The following is a 16,412-nucleotide window of genomic DNA, read 5'->3' on the forward strand; positions in this document are numbered from 1 at the left end:
CAGAACATCTGGCTAGGGAAAAGCCAGACTGCCAGTTGGAAACCCATCAGCTGGCTTGGGTGCAAAGGAAGCTCTGAGACTCTCAGGGCTAAAATGATGGGGGTGGAAGAGCTGAATACCCACAATCTGATGAGTCAATAAAACAATCTATAACATTTGTCTGCAACACGAAGGCAGGGAAAAGCCCCATCTGACATGCACAGCAAGTGACTCACTTCGCTCTGCTGCTTGGCTCAATCTCCAGAAAGCTTCTAACATTTATAATGGCATTCATTACATGTGCACCCAAGCCCTTCTGCTGGAGATGTCCCCTGTAAATGAGCATGATGAAATCCCCCACCCTCCTTGAGGATGGCAGTATCCCTCTTCAAGAGGCCAACACATAAGGCACAAAGATACGGAGAGAAACTGCCCACTGAAAACAGCTCTGCTGTGCCACCTTCTGCACAGGCAAATACATTCACTTCCTATGCTCAGGAATAAGAGACTGAATTTTACTTCTCTGAGCTGAAAATTGCTAAGCTTTTATTCACATTTGCTTGCCTAAGGGGGGAAAAAAAAAAAAAGAAAAAGAAACAAACAAACAAAAAGATAAAAGAAACAAGAAAAGGAAAGAAAAAGTCCCAATAGTTGTCTCTAAAAACCAAATCAAAACAACATTCCAGCTCCAGTATTTTATTCAATGTGTGCTGGCTTCACAAGCACTGGAAGTTATTATCTACATGGGAAGAATAAGAATTCAACAGTTCTGACCAGCAACAATGGCTGCAGAGAAAGAGTGTTTGGCAGCAGCTCACAGGCAGGGAGGAGGGAAGGAATGCCATGAGGAAGAGGAATGCAACGCTCAGCGTGACCTACAACATTAACAGCACCCTGCATTATGGGCCACGCCATTATTTTGATCAAAAACACCGTTTGGTTAATTGGTATTCCTAAAAAATGATAGAAGACAAGTGTTTGCATCAATTAGCTGCTGCTGCTTCTTTTTGCTTGAGTATGTTTTCCTCAGTTTTTCTGGTTCTTTAACTGGAAAGCTGTTACAAAAATGAAGATCTATACCAAAGAAAAATCAGATGCTTTGTTTATTTACTTAGTCACTGGAGACAGGCACTCTGGTTTAAATTACAATGGATTATCTGACTAAACTGTTGGGGAAATATTTACTAAATCTTTCGGAAGACTCCCTCTCTTTTTCTCTAATTCTTTATAAAACGCTTTGAAGGCTTTCCAAATTAATTTTTTCATTATTAAACAAGCATTTCAGATTTGTTATCTTACCTTTCATAATGTCTGCGAGTACATGTAGCAGCACTTGTGCTTCCAGGGTTACCACCTAATTCATCATAAATATGTTTCCATTGTCGACGGGCTGTTATCTGTAGAAATGGCAATGGAAAATTTAATCTTGCATCTTTACAGATTCTACAGCATTTGAGTTCACAACAACAAATGCACGTATGACACTTTCAGAACAGCATGTACTACAAGCACTATAAAAGCCCCTACAGAATATACAGAGTACACAGAGCTTTGGGTGTCTTTTTTTTTTTTTTTTTCTTTTTTTCTTTTTTTTTTGTCAGTTAACACTATGTCTATTTTCTTTCTCTCTAAAATGGAGTGATCTGACTGATTCATTATCAAGTCACAAGCAATACAGACTCACAAAAGAGAATCTCAATCAATACAGGGTCATTAACCATCAGAAGTTATGCAGACAAATCCCACGGTGAATTATGAAAATGAAGCTCAAACCATACTCAGCACAAATAATGATTACATAGTTATTTTAACTGAATTAGAGAAAATAAATCTGCTGCAAAACCCAAATCCACCGCAGAATTCTGTAAATCCACAAAACCACAGTCCGTTACTATATATGTTACAAGCTGTTTATTTTTATCCATTTATATCTTTAAAATATATGGATCAAATACTAATGAAATCCTAACGTATTCCAATGTTAATATTTGAGCTGTGTACTTTATTGGACCATGCTGATGAAAATAAACATCTTGTAACATATTGAGTTGCATACCATGGTTCTAGGGTTTTGGGTTTTTTTGTACAGAAATTAGGATTATACAGAATAACAGATGGAAGACCTGGCAAAAGGATTGTTTCTGAATACGACTTAATTATTTTATATATTCTGCTATATTTAAAACAGGAAGAGAAAACAGGAACAGGACAAGCACAACAGATCACTCTTGTTTGCCTGCATCTCATAAAGAGGGCTGGTAAAAAACTGTGGGGGCAATTTGAGGAGTATTTTGTCATTTGCTGTGGAATGCCATGGATTTTAATATATTCAGCCCTGGAGGCTTCTTTGGAGTTACCCACAGAGCAGTCAATGGCATTTACTGAGGAGCTAAAGGCAGCAATCAGAAGAGAACAAATATTACAGCTTGCAATCTGAGGCCTGTAATTTTAATCTAAACAAGAGGAGATAGCTACCATCATTAAATATTACAGGGTAAGAGGTGTTTCTGTTTCGCTCAATATAAAGGGAAAATCCTTCCTTTACAGAAATTATTCTCTAAAGCCAAAAGCATGGTTGGAGTATTATCTTTTGATAACGTTACAATTTCTTCAAATTTATTGTTTGCAGATTCTCCAGAAACAGCAGTAGCTTTAACTCACTATTAGCACCTGAGCATAGTTTACACCTATAGATACTCTGGAGGGGAAAAAAAAAAGAAAAAGAAGAAAGTGTTTTATCTTAAATATTATATAAGGCTAAATGAACTGACTTTATTCACTAATTTTATTTTCTGTCTTTTGTAATAAATCCAAAGACTACCAGCACAAGGATTCAAGCAATTCATGGATAAATTCTGCACAAGCAGATTATTTAAATACAAATCACTCATCTGATGATAAGGTTCATCCTGAGTCTGTTTTGTTTCAGTTCTTACGCTGTCTCTTCCCCAGGCTACCCACACTTATTATTATTACTACTAAAGTGCTTGAAGAACCAGAGTCCTAATGAGCCATAAAGAACATCACATCCTGAGAATATGAATGGATGCTCCTTATGCAACCCAAGAAGTTAAATGAGAGTTGGACCAAGTATCCTGCTGTGGAGGAATGCCTGGATGGTCCTGCCTCTGGTCCTGCCTCCCACCAGTTCCACCAGTCCTCAGGACAGACAGTGGACAGAGGCGTGGCCAGACAGCCCTTGTGTTCTTGGAGCTCCCCAAAAATCCTAGATCCTTGAGGACTGCTGCAATGGAACCTCTGGCAGGCTCACAGATGGGGGAATGAAGGTGCATGAAGCTGCTCTGGGGTCTGTGCTCTGGCCCTCTGACAAGCACAACCTGGCTGGGCTTGCAAGGCTGTCCAGGACCTGAAGCCTTGGCTAAGAACAGTGATGCTGTGCAGAAATTTTAAATGAAAGCCAAGGATTAGTTAGCAGGAGGACTACTGTAAGTTCCCCTCATAAACATCCTGATGTGACTAAGAAGCATGGTTTCCATTTTCAAAAGGAAAACTTTAGAGCCTTAGCTTCATTTACCATGAGCTGACTCAAGAGCTGATAGTCAAGCTAGTGAACTAAGGGGAAAAGTGAATCCCTTTGAAGTCCATGGATCATTTTTTGTGTCTCTTTCTTCTAAGCTCCTTAGAAAAATAGTATTTTCACAAACATTTGCCCAGCTTTATCCAATTCTACATCTGCAATGCACCAGAGCTCCTTGGCAATTAACTGAGTTGTGCCCTCCCACAGAGGGAGTTTAAATTTGACATTCCCTGAAACAATTGTTATTCTAACAAAGCCTGGGGTTGAGTTTTCCCCTGCTCTGGAAAGTTTATTTTTTATGCTTAATAAACTTCAAAGGACTAAAGGAACTGATTAATTACATCCTTAAACAATCTGAACAAAATGCTTCACTGAGGAAACTACACTCTTGTCATGCAGGGCAGGACTGCTCAGCTGGATGACCCTCCTGATCATATCCAAACTGAGCACTGCCTTCCTTTCTCATCTGAGTTCTTCCCAGCCTCCTCAGTGACCGAACTTCCCAAGGAGTGAGGAAAGAGCAAGGCTCGGCAATGCTTTGCTTATGGTTGTGGTTGCTACCAAAAATGTCTGCCTCTGCTGCTTTAGTTTTCTGATTTGTTTTTCCTTACCCCTAACAGCACATCCACCAATCCCAGTGCCTGCCACGTTTCTGGAAGTGCAGGATGGTCCAGGCTCACCCATTAATTGAGGCAACTTCACAGGCCAGTGTCATCTCTGACAGCTTCACATTCCAATGCCGGATTTAGTTTTAAAGCAGCCTTCTGGGTAGCAGAGCCCTCCTGCAGTGTGCTCCAACCTACAGCTTCAAAATCCTTGTGCTGGGCCCACTGGAAGCCAGCACCACCTTGAAAAGCTCTGTGACATCTTTCCCAACCAACAGAAATCAGAGTTAAGCAAAGAGACTGGCCTGTGCCTGGATGTAAGAGCACATCTGATCTGGTTCCTATAAGCACAGTACTAAGCAGGGACTGGTCATCAAGAAAAAACAAGTAAAAGCAATGATCTTATCTATTAAAGCAGAAGACAGTTTACAAACACGCTTTCAATGGTGTCTTCTGCTTTGAGAAATCTTAAGGTCTTCTGCACTGCAATCCTAGCTCCCACTCCCTTCCTTGTGAAAGCCTCTTGCTTATTTCCTGCTGCAAACATAATGGGGGATTTTCTGGTCATGGTACATGATGTCCACAGCTCACTTCAGAGCTCTGAGTATTAGTTCTGTATGAAACAAACCCAGTTAGCTTTGCATTCCACTGATATACCAATTTCTTCGGGCCTGCCCAGACACAGGACTGATGCATTGTGTCAATCACTAATTTTTAAAAACTAAAGCACTTTATTTGCTTCCAGGAAGCAGCAGCTAAATGGGATCCCACTGACCTTTGGCAAAATATAAGCTGCTACGTACTGAAGGTTAAGCTCCACCTAATTTTCTTTTTTATCCTTTATCTTTCTAAGACATCTCCAGGTAGAGTCCATTCAGCAGCACAGCCTTCTGCAAACATGCCAAGGCACTCCTTTTATGTTGGCTCAAAAGGAAAAATGCTACTTCGTAAGTTGCCAAGGACAACTCCTTAGGTAAGTCCTAGAAATTCCCCATCTGTGAACTGCACCTTTTACTCACTTGACTTAGGGTGACAGAGAACATTCCAGGCAATGGCTGTTAAATGCCACTGCAGCTGAGCTCCCTGCAACACGGCATGGTTTCATATTTCATCCAACGATTTGGGGACACTTTAAATCATTCATCCTCTGAAGGTCTGCTATAGAGAGTGCTTTCCAATGCACTCTCCTATTATTAGTAACAAAGATGCTCATCTCACATATCTTTGTTTAAGAGAAATATGATTCCACCAACTACAAAGAGACAGCTTCATCTGTTAAAGCCTTAAACCAGTTTGTATGGATTGCTGTTTTTATTAAGCCTGCATTATGTTCAACAACAAGTACAAGGGAGTGTGGTATTACAAAGTTATAGATGACAACTAAGATTTAGCAATCAAATGGAGGAGAAATGACTCTCTTAACTACTCTAAATGGAGAGCACTTAAACATGACACACAGTCATGACTTGACACTATTAGATATCCTGTATGTATATCCCATATGCAAAGGTAATGCTCTCTGTCAAGCCTCACCGGGTCCATTCCCCAGGGGGAAAGTTAGACGGCTAAGAAAGCTGTTCTCTGCATCTCAAATCCAATCCCTGTCTGTTCTCAGTCACTTTTAGATTCTTAACTGACAGGACTGGACTCAAAAATATTGCAAAAATCTCCTGTGAATCTGGGCAGAAGCTGAAAAACACCAAACATGATCCATGAATGTTTTTTAGACTGAATCAAAACATCTATATATGAACAAAATGGACAAGGCAGTGGACAAAATTAAAAATGGGCAGACTATAATTGTTCTGCCAAATAAAAGGATGTAAAGCTTGCAACTGCTTTAACTGGGAAGGTTTCTAGGCTTGTAAAAAACCGGTCATCTGACCACTTTAAGTTTCCATATGTCATTTTAAGAAATCTTTTATCTGTTTCCTGTTCATAAAATGGTTGTCACATGTTGAAGTCAAATATCTACTTTAAAATATTATTTTCTTTACAATACTTCCAAGAGAAAAGATTTATTTCTATCTCAATGAACAAATGAGAACCTTGTGAAATTTTAAAACCAGTTAAAGATGATGAAGCCCTTGTAATGGTTTGCTCAAGTCAGGTGGAAGGGGCCATAGAGATAAATGCATATTAAATAGGGCAGGTTTGAGAAAGCTGCTGCACTCCATGACTTCTCCTCATCAATAGATGGTGGCACTGTGCACCAGTGAGAGTGGTGGATTCTGTTCTGTCTCGAATTAAAAGCACTCACTTGAAATTTCTGCATCAAAGGAGACCTGCCTAAGATCCTAGAACTGATAACAGATCCACGTCACCCCTACCATCCAGTGACTTGTGAAAAATGAAACATAAAAGCTTCTCAGCAGTGTTTGCCATTATAAAATATATACAAACTAATGCAGTTGGCAAACTCAATGCATATCAACTGGCCATAAAATAATAAAACCCAGGGTGCGCAGAGGTCAAAGTATTGCAACAGCTATCGATAACTCGGAATTTAAAGCAAAGGCAGATCCATATTGAGGATGAGACTGTTAACAGAAGAGAATGAGGTCGGGAAACCTCATGCTCCATATACAGCTTAAACTGCATCTCAACAGTCCTCCCAACTTCAGCTTGCCTGCAAAGAGCACAGGCACCACTCACATCATAGAAACAGGATCGGGCCCATCATTTCAGACACATCCACCCTCCAACGAAAGCTGGGCTCACGGCTATGTCAGAGGGTGTGAGCTGTGCCTGCCTTGCCATTTACTGAACAGGAAACAATTGCTTAGTTTACTCTTTATGAGGAGTAAGCACTGCTGGGACATTTTCATTCAAGGTGACAAATGCCCCTAAACAACAGAGAACATCTGTCACCAAGAAAGGGACAGGAGCTTTGAGACAACTCTGGCTGACATTCTCATGCATGTGATCCTTCCCCTCTGATCCTGTCACGTTTCTCAAACCTGCCCCAGTGGCACTGTGGTCACGAATTCACAATCCTATTCTTGCTCTGCCTCAGGTACAGAGGCTCACCTGTTCCAGCTCGTCTAAATCCATCCTTCTCCCTCTGGCACTAAAACTCAGGTCTCTCCAGCAAGTCACCACTTTGGCATCCCTGCTTCTGTACTCGGTCCCCTCAAGCAAACCTGAAACATTGCTCTGAAAATTGCTCACCTTCCTGAGCACTCTGAACATGCCACTCTCCCTTCAATCTGCCTCCTGGCTTCCCTGGTGCTCTGGATCAAGTTCAACATTTTAGCCCTCATTTTCGTTGCACTTTACAACTCAAGCAATTGCTGTTTGCTCATAATTGCTGTAACGATCTGTCTGTGGTAGCTGCTCATTCATACATACCCAGGAGCACGCCTGCACACACCCCTGTACATAAGCATGGTATGTGCTGATTAATGGAAGATAGAGCAACCATAAAAGCCAAATCAAGCATAGATATTTTTAAAGAATGTTAGATTTCACGTTTCACAAAATCCCAGGTACACCCATGCTAACCAGCCCAGGCTGCTGATGTACAGAGCAATGTGCTTTCTTGTATGGAAGGAAAACAGTGAGTTTTGCTTTTTGGTTCAAATGACTTTCAGTTTCTCGATAGTGCATTTCTTCTTGTCATTTCTCTACGGCACAGATACGTCCCAGATTACTTCGTAAACAAAGCAAAAATAATTTCTTTCATCCAACTGTGGCAGGAACTGAACAACTTAATCTGATCATTGTGTGCGAAGAAAATATTTCCAGTGACGACATCTTCCTATGTGAATTGTTTTTTTATTGCAGATGTCATCTCGATGTGCCATATTAATGCAGCTCTTTCTTCTCGTTTCAAGATTTTAATCTAAGTTTGTTGCTCTAATATTTTATTGGTTCAAAATACATGCTGTAAAATCCGTGGCCATCAAATTTTCCTGTGAGCTAAAAATAAACTGCTCTTGTCAGATATGGTTAGCTGATAAAAAGTGCCAGAGACTTTTCTGAATTACTTTGATAACTTCCTGTTTATGTGGTACTGACCCTTGTCTAATAAAGATCTTTTACACTTGGAATAAGAGAAGATTCTGCAGCATACTATTCCTTAATGGACAACGCTGATTACTTTTGAAAGCCTTTAATATATTTCCCATATTAGACATGAACAGATGTCAGGGATGTTGCCAAGTGAAATTTCTTTTATGCAATCTTGGCTTGTTGTACAATAATAGCCCTTTCTCAACATGGGAAAAAATTACAGACCTAACTAATTTCCTTGACAGAGAAGAGTTACATATGTTTTCCACTTGGAGTTTTTACGACAAGTTTACAATTTTGCCAGATCTGGAACTAATTGGGACCATTTCCAAAAACGGCCCAATAAACCCACAATGAGTACAGCTAGCCTAAAATGCAGCAAATGATTGTTTGCTTTTACATTTTTTTTTTTCCTAACAGGGAAAAGTTAGATTGCACAATTATTTCATTTAAGTTACTTAAACACTTACTGTTTCATATCCTCCCAGTTTTTGAGCAGCTTGAAACATAGTCCAAAGGTTAACTGTTAGAGGGACAATAAGTATTTAGATAAGCATTGCATTAGCCAACATATTTCAAAGAAATGTAAATTAAACAGTTTTAAAAAAAGAAAAATAGAGAAAAAAAACCTCACAGCCCCTGGAAAAGCTCCTGTGAAACATTTTCCAAAGAGGTATTTACATAATCTGAAGAGTAAATATTAGCCCATACTATATATATTTTTAATTACATATAAGAGAACACACTTACAGATTCCTTAACGGGACTGGAAAAATACATTTAGACAAAGGTAATGGGCTCATTGGACTTTGCTGATAAGAGACACGATATAATGACTGTAGCATGTTTCCATAACTTTGATAATAAAAATTACTCCCTGGGAAGAATGTTACTTTTAATTATTTGTTTAATACCGGTTTCATTAGCCAGCAAGCAAGCCCCACCGAGCAGGCCTATCGATTAGACAATATCCAATATTTACTGCAGCTCAGCTAACGGGCTCCGTGATCAATGAACAGTAAGCTGCGTGCTAGCGGGCCCTGCGTGAGCGAACCCAGATGGAGCAGGAATGAGCATTACTGCAGTAATTATGCTGGGGCTGGTCGTGCCTCGCCCGTGGCTGTGGGGTCAGAGGCACAGAGGCAACTCAATTCAAAAGATGTGGTGGCAGAGAGTTGTTATTTCCTGCAGAATTTCCCTCCTTTCGCGTGCTTTTCATCCCGGCCCCCTTGTCCCATGGGGCCACTGCTTGCTGGTGTCTTTTTAAATTTATTTATTTTATTTTAATTTTTATTTTATCTCATTTAATTGTTAGAAGAAAAATCCATGTCAGTCCCATCAAAGGTGTACGCACGATTCCACCAGCAGTGATTCCCCACAGACACACTAGAAATACTTGAGGTCAGCAGTAATGGACCATGGAGAACAGGATCTCCTTCTCCATGGAGGGATGCTCTGCTGGACTGTACATGCTGCCTCTTCCTAACAACCTATTTATATTGGCAATGTTTGCACAAGCCTTGCTGGACAAGTACAGTGCCCCATCCTACAAACATTTCTGCCCTTCTCAGCACACTTACTCTCGGTATTTAAGTATTTGCCAGATCAGGCCGCTACTTCATAACTATGTCAGGCAAGTTTCAGTGCATTTCAGCTAAATGTTAGCAGCAGGCCCTACCCCCAGTGGGCAACTTTAGAAATAATACTTTAGCTTGTCTTTTAAGCCCACCCTGTCTCCATGCCTGACGGAATGCAGAATAATATGGGGGGGTGGGGGAGAGAAAAAAAAAAATTCTTCAACACAAAATGTTCTGAAAGCCTCATTGAACCTTGTACTGCTTCAAAGCTATCAAGAGCTTTGCTTAGGCCTTGATTTAATCTGAATCAATGCATAATGCAACGAAGCTGTTCATAGTACATTAATTTTACTCCCATTTCAAGCAGCCAGTTTTCAGACAAACACTGTAATCATTCGGAGTTATATAAGTTTATAATGGCTGCTGGAGGCCTGTTGCAATCAGCGCCAATTGCTATTAGGTATGTAAATTGTTATGTAAAACATACAGGTTTGACATTCTTCATCAAAATAACACATGGTTTTAATCTACGAGATAAATTAGAGTAAATAATATTTCAATCCATGGCGTTTTCCCTTTAAGGAAATAAAGTATCATTCAATCTATAGATAAGGAGGAGAAATACTCCCATTTACAGCTTTTGTTGGAAACTGTGAAAGATCTACATTGTGCTGCAGTATTTATGCAAAATTCAGTTTCAACTGTATCTTCTCCACATTTATTTACAGATCGTGGCACTACAAACTGTACATGCCAAAGCAGTTCTAAAGACTGCATTCTGTATTAAGCAGATACAGTCTGTTTTATTCTCCAAAGTCAGTAATTTATTAACTATAAACACATTTTGGGGCTTAAAAATATGATCCCTTTTGTGCCTTTCTTGACCACCTTTAAATGTCTTCCTTTAATATTTGTCCTTTCATAAAGAACATCTGGGCACAATAAAGATACGTCATATTATTAACTCAGAAGAAAGGCATTACAGACGCTGCAGATTTACAAAACAGAAAACTATGGAGTTTTCAACATGCCTATTTCTAGTCATAATCAGCAGATTTAAACATATAAATATCCGGCAGCAACTACCCCAGAAAGAAGAGATGCAAATCTAGGCATAAGACAGTGAAATGCCTGGACTGGAAAATGTGTAGAGATAAACATGGTCCCTCCCCATCCATAAGGCTTTAAAACAGACTTTGTCTGCAATCGCTTTCTCCAGAGGAGCCAAACCATTCTAAAATGTCAACAAGAAAGTGAGAAAAATTATACTTACTCTGCTTAAAACCTAAATAGGGTATTCGTTCAATTGGTGTTTTCCTTTCTTTCATATATTTATAAAGAGCCACAAGGAAAGCCTGCTCATCAGCTCTGCATTCTTCACCTATGGCAATCTTTGATTTATCCTCACTTGAGCCTTTCTTACAGTTGCTGTTGTTACTCTTGGGTTTGGGCAAAGCTGACTTAGCCTCACATTTTACCTGGGAAAAGAAAAGATGTCATATCAGATCTGGGTAACCTTTAATTTTCACTTAAGGAATAAATACCCTCTCCTAGCAGAATGGATTGTTGAAAAAAAATGAAGGCCAAACCATGAGACTGTGTTTGAGGGGAAACAAAGGAAGCTATTTATAGAGCTAAATGTCTTGTTCTGAATCGTAGTCACAACATTTTTAAACATCCACATCTTTAAATCATTATAACTCACTGGTAATGCTCTCCAGATCTGCATTTTTATGACTATACATTGCTATGTCACAGCTTCTATCTCGCACATACACTTGCCATTAGCAAGTCTAATAATAACCCTTGTTCCAGGATTGACACTGAGCATTGTCAACTCCTGCAGACAACCCTTGGAGCTGAGGGTGCTCAGCCCCTTCCAGGAATGCTCAGCAGCCAGCCCTGAAATGCCACATTTTTCCCTCCTTTGGCCCACCAAAATAGATGCAAACCTTGGCAAGCTTTATCCAGGCAGAGCGCTCAGCACACGAGTAGAGGTTCTGCTGCAGCATGGACTCAAGTCATGTGTTTGAGCATCTGCTTGAACTTGAGCACAGCCCTAAGCATTTAGCAGAAGGGAAAGGCTGGTAGCTGGAGGCTTTCCTGGCAGACACTGGCTTCCCCAATGCATGTAAGTCCCAGAGCTCCAGGTCTCCCACTGGACTGCCCAGCAGATGTGTGCCAGTCAGGAAATGAATAAAACTGGAACCACTTTACCTCTCCTCAGTATTCATACACGGGGAAAAATACCCAGTGAGACTGGCTTAATCCTGCAGCCCCTCTTGAAGATAAGCCTCTCATTGAATCAAGCAAATTACAAATTGAGTGTTCGTTTAAGGTACGTATACAAAAAAAAAAACCCCAAAACAAAAACAAAACAAAACAAAAAACCCCACAACCAAAACCAAAAAAACCCACAGCAAAACAAACAAAAAACAACCTCCCAAAAACCAACCAACCAACCAAAATAAAGCAGAAACCTGATGTTTTAAAGCTCTACCTGACCAAGACATTGGGACCATGGGATCAACAAATTTCCAATGTAGTACTGGAAGTTCTCTAATACAAGGTACTGGAGATGGTTACATGTATTTTGGATTTGCACTGTCCCTTCAGTGCTTCTGAGTGCTGCCAGGAGCCTTCTGGTAGCTCCATACCCCATCCAAGACATGTCCTTTGTGCTCCCAGAGGGAGCAGAGAGACTCTATGAGCCAGTACTTGGTACTTTAGAAGGATACCACAGGAGAGCAGGAGGGCAAGAGCTCTTGGTCAAGTAACCCATGTGCCCTCCTTCAGAACTGCCACTTCTAAACCAGGTGCTTTCTGGATACTTGTTGACAATTCAGAAGCAACTGCTATGAAGACCATTACATAAATCTTGTAAACAAACAACAAACATCACCGGAAAGACCACAACCACAATGTGGTTATTGTATCTTAATAAAAAAATACTCAGGCATTTCAGGCTCAGGGAAAGCAAAATCCCTTCTGTTGCAGGTGTTAACTTTGCAGAGAGTACTGAGTTCAGGTCATCTTCTCCACAGTTTTCCACAGATGCTGGACAAAGCAATGGTTAGCTCCTAAGCAGAGTGGACAAGTGGTCACAATTTTCCATGGCAGCTGGTGCTGCTGAAAAAGCTCCATAGTGGCCACTGGAGGGTACAGGCTCACTCCTCCCAGGCAACGCAGCAGGGACTGGGAAATACACCTCTGTGGGATTCTTCTGGATCACTTGTTGCAGAAGTTATGTCCAGTGTACTGCTTGATACTCTCCAATTGCACAGTTCAAAGAGATGTTGTCTTCCCATAGCACATCCTTTGTGTTTTAGTAATAGATATGCTCGTTGATCAAACTTTTGTAAAGATCATGGGTTTAATCCAAAAACCAGAGGAGCTACCAGGTTTCTTTTTCCTATTAAATGGACTTTGGACTTCCTCATCCACTTTTCAGGTCATAGCTGTAATTCCTTGATTTTTTTTTTTACTTTGGCACCTCACAAAAATTATGTAACAGCTTCCAGAGTTTAGATCACACTGTCACAAGTTTCAGTGCTTCAGGAAAGACTGGGTTAACACTCCCAAAAGTAATGCATGACTTCAATAATTTTAGGATTTTTAATTGGAGCTGCAAATTTGGAGCAAATTCACTGGACCTGGGAAAAATTGTTCAGTTTTGTCACCCTCTTGCTTGGCTTCTCTTCTTCAAACCGGACAATTCAGAACTATGTTTGCAAAGACAACCTGGGCATGAACCCTTAAGTGAAATCAAAGCTCATGGCTGTGCAAGCAAACTAATGGCAAGGGATACTACCCTAAAGGAGACAATGTAATATTAAGAAAGCCACCAGGAGTGGGAAAAACCCATGGTACACACAACCTTCCTCTGTCTGCAGAGCAGCAAGGCCAAAGCCCCTGTGGAACTCAGAGGTGTCAAAATGCCATGGGTGGACTCCAAGCAGCATCAGGTTCAACAAAGTTTTGGTGAAAGCTACAGCGCTTCATCTGCTAAGCATTTGAGGCCAAGGCTCACTTCTGGAACCTCCCCACCATCTGACAGGAAATGTGGATGAATGCCATGACCAATGATTAATGAGAACTGAAAGGGCCAAATGCCATTCTGGGTAACAGCAGTGTAAATCCACCATAAACACATCAAAATCAGTGAAAACGATGCCAGATTTGCTCCAAGCACCACAAACTGTCCTTCTCTTTCAAAATACAAATGCAGTGCCACAGCTGGGTTCAGCTGGATAAGATGGGGTTGCACTGAGATGGGCTCTGGATTATCTGACCATCTCCTGCTGTGTGTTCCATCAGAGGTGGATGATCCGTGACAAAATGGCCAGTGAACACTCATGGTGATTTTGTCTTCTGCCAGAGGTCACACACAACTCAGACCACAACAGACCTACACTTTACAGTTTCCATCACATAAAGACCGATGTACTGGGAATAAATCTTCAGGTCTGAGAGCATGCTAGGCCACCTGTGGCCACAGGAAAAGCATATCCTGGCAACTTTTAAATTAATTTCTCAGATCTTGCTGTACAAATGAAGTGAGAGGTTTAGTTCAGCATTTGCACTAGGAGATGTAATTAATAGATTTATTCAGGGACAATTTCCGTGTTTACCAAATTAATCCTTTCAGTTCCTCCGAATGGTCAGATCAGCCAGTTTTAAAAAGCATTAGAACACACTCTGAATTGGGAACCTCTCTGGGAAGATTAAGCAGGTACAATGAAGGTCATGTGCTGGAGCCTGCAAGTTCCAAAAGCCTGTCCAGCACTGATGACACATCAAGTATGAAAGCCTTCAGAGTCCTAGGAGTGTTTTGAGAGTAGAGCTTGATAGAACCCTCTCCAGGAGAGCTGATCCTGCTGGAGTAGATGGCCTTGTATTCCCTTCCCAGCCGTGGAGGGATCCCCCCCCCGGGATCTTCCCCAGGAGGCACTAAAATTGATGCAGTGACCACCAAAGAGATCAACAGAGCAAAAGTGAGAAGTGGCACACAAAACACTCACTTTCCTTGGCAGCACCTGCAAGTCCAGGACCACATTGTCTGTGATGCTGTCACCCTATTTTTAACAAGCCACCTATACTGGAAGTGACCCAGAGCTGCTCCTACCTAACCAGACACTTTTCATTGTCAGGTAACTGTGAAACTCCTCAAAACGATCTACTGATAGCTCAAGACAAACATGCCTAATGAGAACTAGGTTTTTAGAATTAAGCTTTCTAGTCATTAGCAGCTGAGAACATGAAATTCAGCAAGTCATGACAACTATGCAGCTTGGATTGGTCTTGACAGGCTCAAAACCACAGCCTTTGGAATGCCCTTTCTGCCGTTTCCCAACCCAAACCATACAGCCACTGCAACTCCATCAGAGCCGCTCCCCACCACTGAGAAATGAGGCTGCTGCCAGACACTGAGTGACATGACCTGAGAATGCAAGCAGCACAGCTTCTGGTCAGAAGGGATTTTATCTGGGACAAGAATATGGCCAGGACTTCAGCATCTGACACAAGTGGATTTGTCCCATTTACATGAGCAGTGTTCAATCCTGCTCTCCATGGACCCACTGTCAGCATTAGTGGGACATGGAGTACTCACAGGGGATAACCAATGGTGAACTCCAACATGGAGCTTCAGATGACCAGATCCCAACAGTTCCCAGCAATGAGAAGATGGTAGGTGGATCTCCCCTTCCCCAAATACCCTTGGTCCTCCCTCCCCAGCAGCGCACAGGCAGCGTCTGCACAAAGGGCAGTGCATCTGCTATGGAGGGTTTGATTCACTGTCCTCTTCCCATGGAAGTGTATCCACAGCCCTGAGACACAGATTGATGTGAAGAGCCACAGTGAAGTCAGTGTGACTACATGCAAGGACGTTATATCATGAGCATGTCTATTATTTATAATGAAATTAAGCTGGCCAAGATAATTAATGCTATTAATATCTGCACAATGATGAGCACAGTATGACTAGATAAATAGGTGGAATTACTTCTTATCTGAAATATCCTCCTATCTGACTAGTAGTGTGAACCCAAACATAAACAGAGAGGATAAACAATTTGGTATGAAGTGTTACTGTTGTTTTTAATTATCTAATACCTATATATCAGGTGCTAAAGAGGCAGAGCTACTCGTGCTACAGTCTGGGGTACTTCGACAATATGGTCCGTGCAGCAGTACACTGGCAATATTGTGACATGAAAAATGGCTTGGGGGAAGGGGGAATCGAGGCAAATTGAGACATTTTCACACAACGGATTTTGCACATTCTTTCACAGAGAAAACATTCAGACAAACTCTATAGTATCTGGCAGGACCCCGCTACTCAACACACCAGGCTCCATCACCTCTTACCATGCCTGTCTAATACGATAGTACAGACTCCAACCGAGCACAATAGGGCACAAAAAGAAGAGAAACAATGACTTAAGGGCAGAGTTTCATCATGAACTTCAGCCTCTTTTATCGTCATCAACAGAAGGCACAATTTTAACTGAACTCCTAGGGAGGAGGAGGAGGAGGAGGTGGAATTTAATTTGCCTTCCTATGAGAAACTGACAGCAGAACACTCCCACTTGACCTCTTTAACCTCCTAATCTCCCAGGACATTCACTGTGTACAACAATACCAATGCAAATGGATCTATGGATTCACTGTATTTCCTAAAGAGGTGGTCACAACAAT

At 41.2% G+C, this 16,412-nt stretch overlaps 1 protein-coding gene across 4 annotated transcripts in view; it reads right to left on the minus strand.

The window, feature by feature from the left end:
* The window catches only part of ARID5B (AT-rich interaction domain 5B), a 115,038-nt gene that overhangs the window by 17,516 nt on the left and 81,110 nt on the right, over positions 1-16,412 (minus strand). For 3 of the 4 annotated variants that reach the window (XM_040071189.2, XM_040071188.1, XM_040071192.2), the window contains 3 exons: positions 10,987-11,191; positions 8,607-8,659; positions 1,279-1,376 (listed from right to left, as the gene is read on the minus strand). In XM_040071189.2, the coding sequence (XP_039927123.1) occupies positions 1,279-1,376; positions 8,607-8,659; positions 10,987-11,191 (356 nt within the window). The remainder of the gene's footprint in view (positions 1-1,278; positions 1,377-8,606; positions 8,660-10,986; positions 11,192-16,412) is intronic. The other variant, XM_040071190.2, reaches the window with a different exon arrangement.

This window comes from Hirundo rustica, chromosome 8 (assembly GCF_015227805.2).
Source record: "Hirundo rustica isolate bHirRus1 chromosome 8, bHirRus1.pri.v3, whole genome shotgun sequence".
Taxonomy (NCBI): Eukaryota; Metazoa; Chordata; class Aves; order Passeriformes; family Hirundinidae; genus Hirundo; species Hirundo rustica.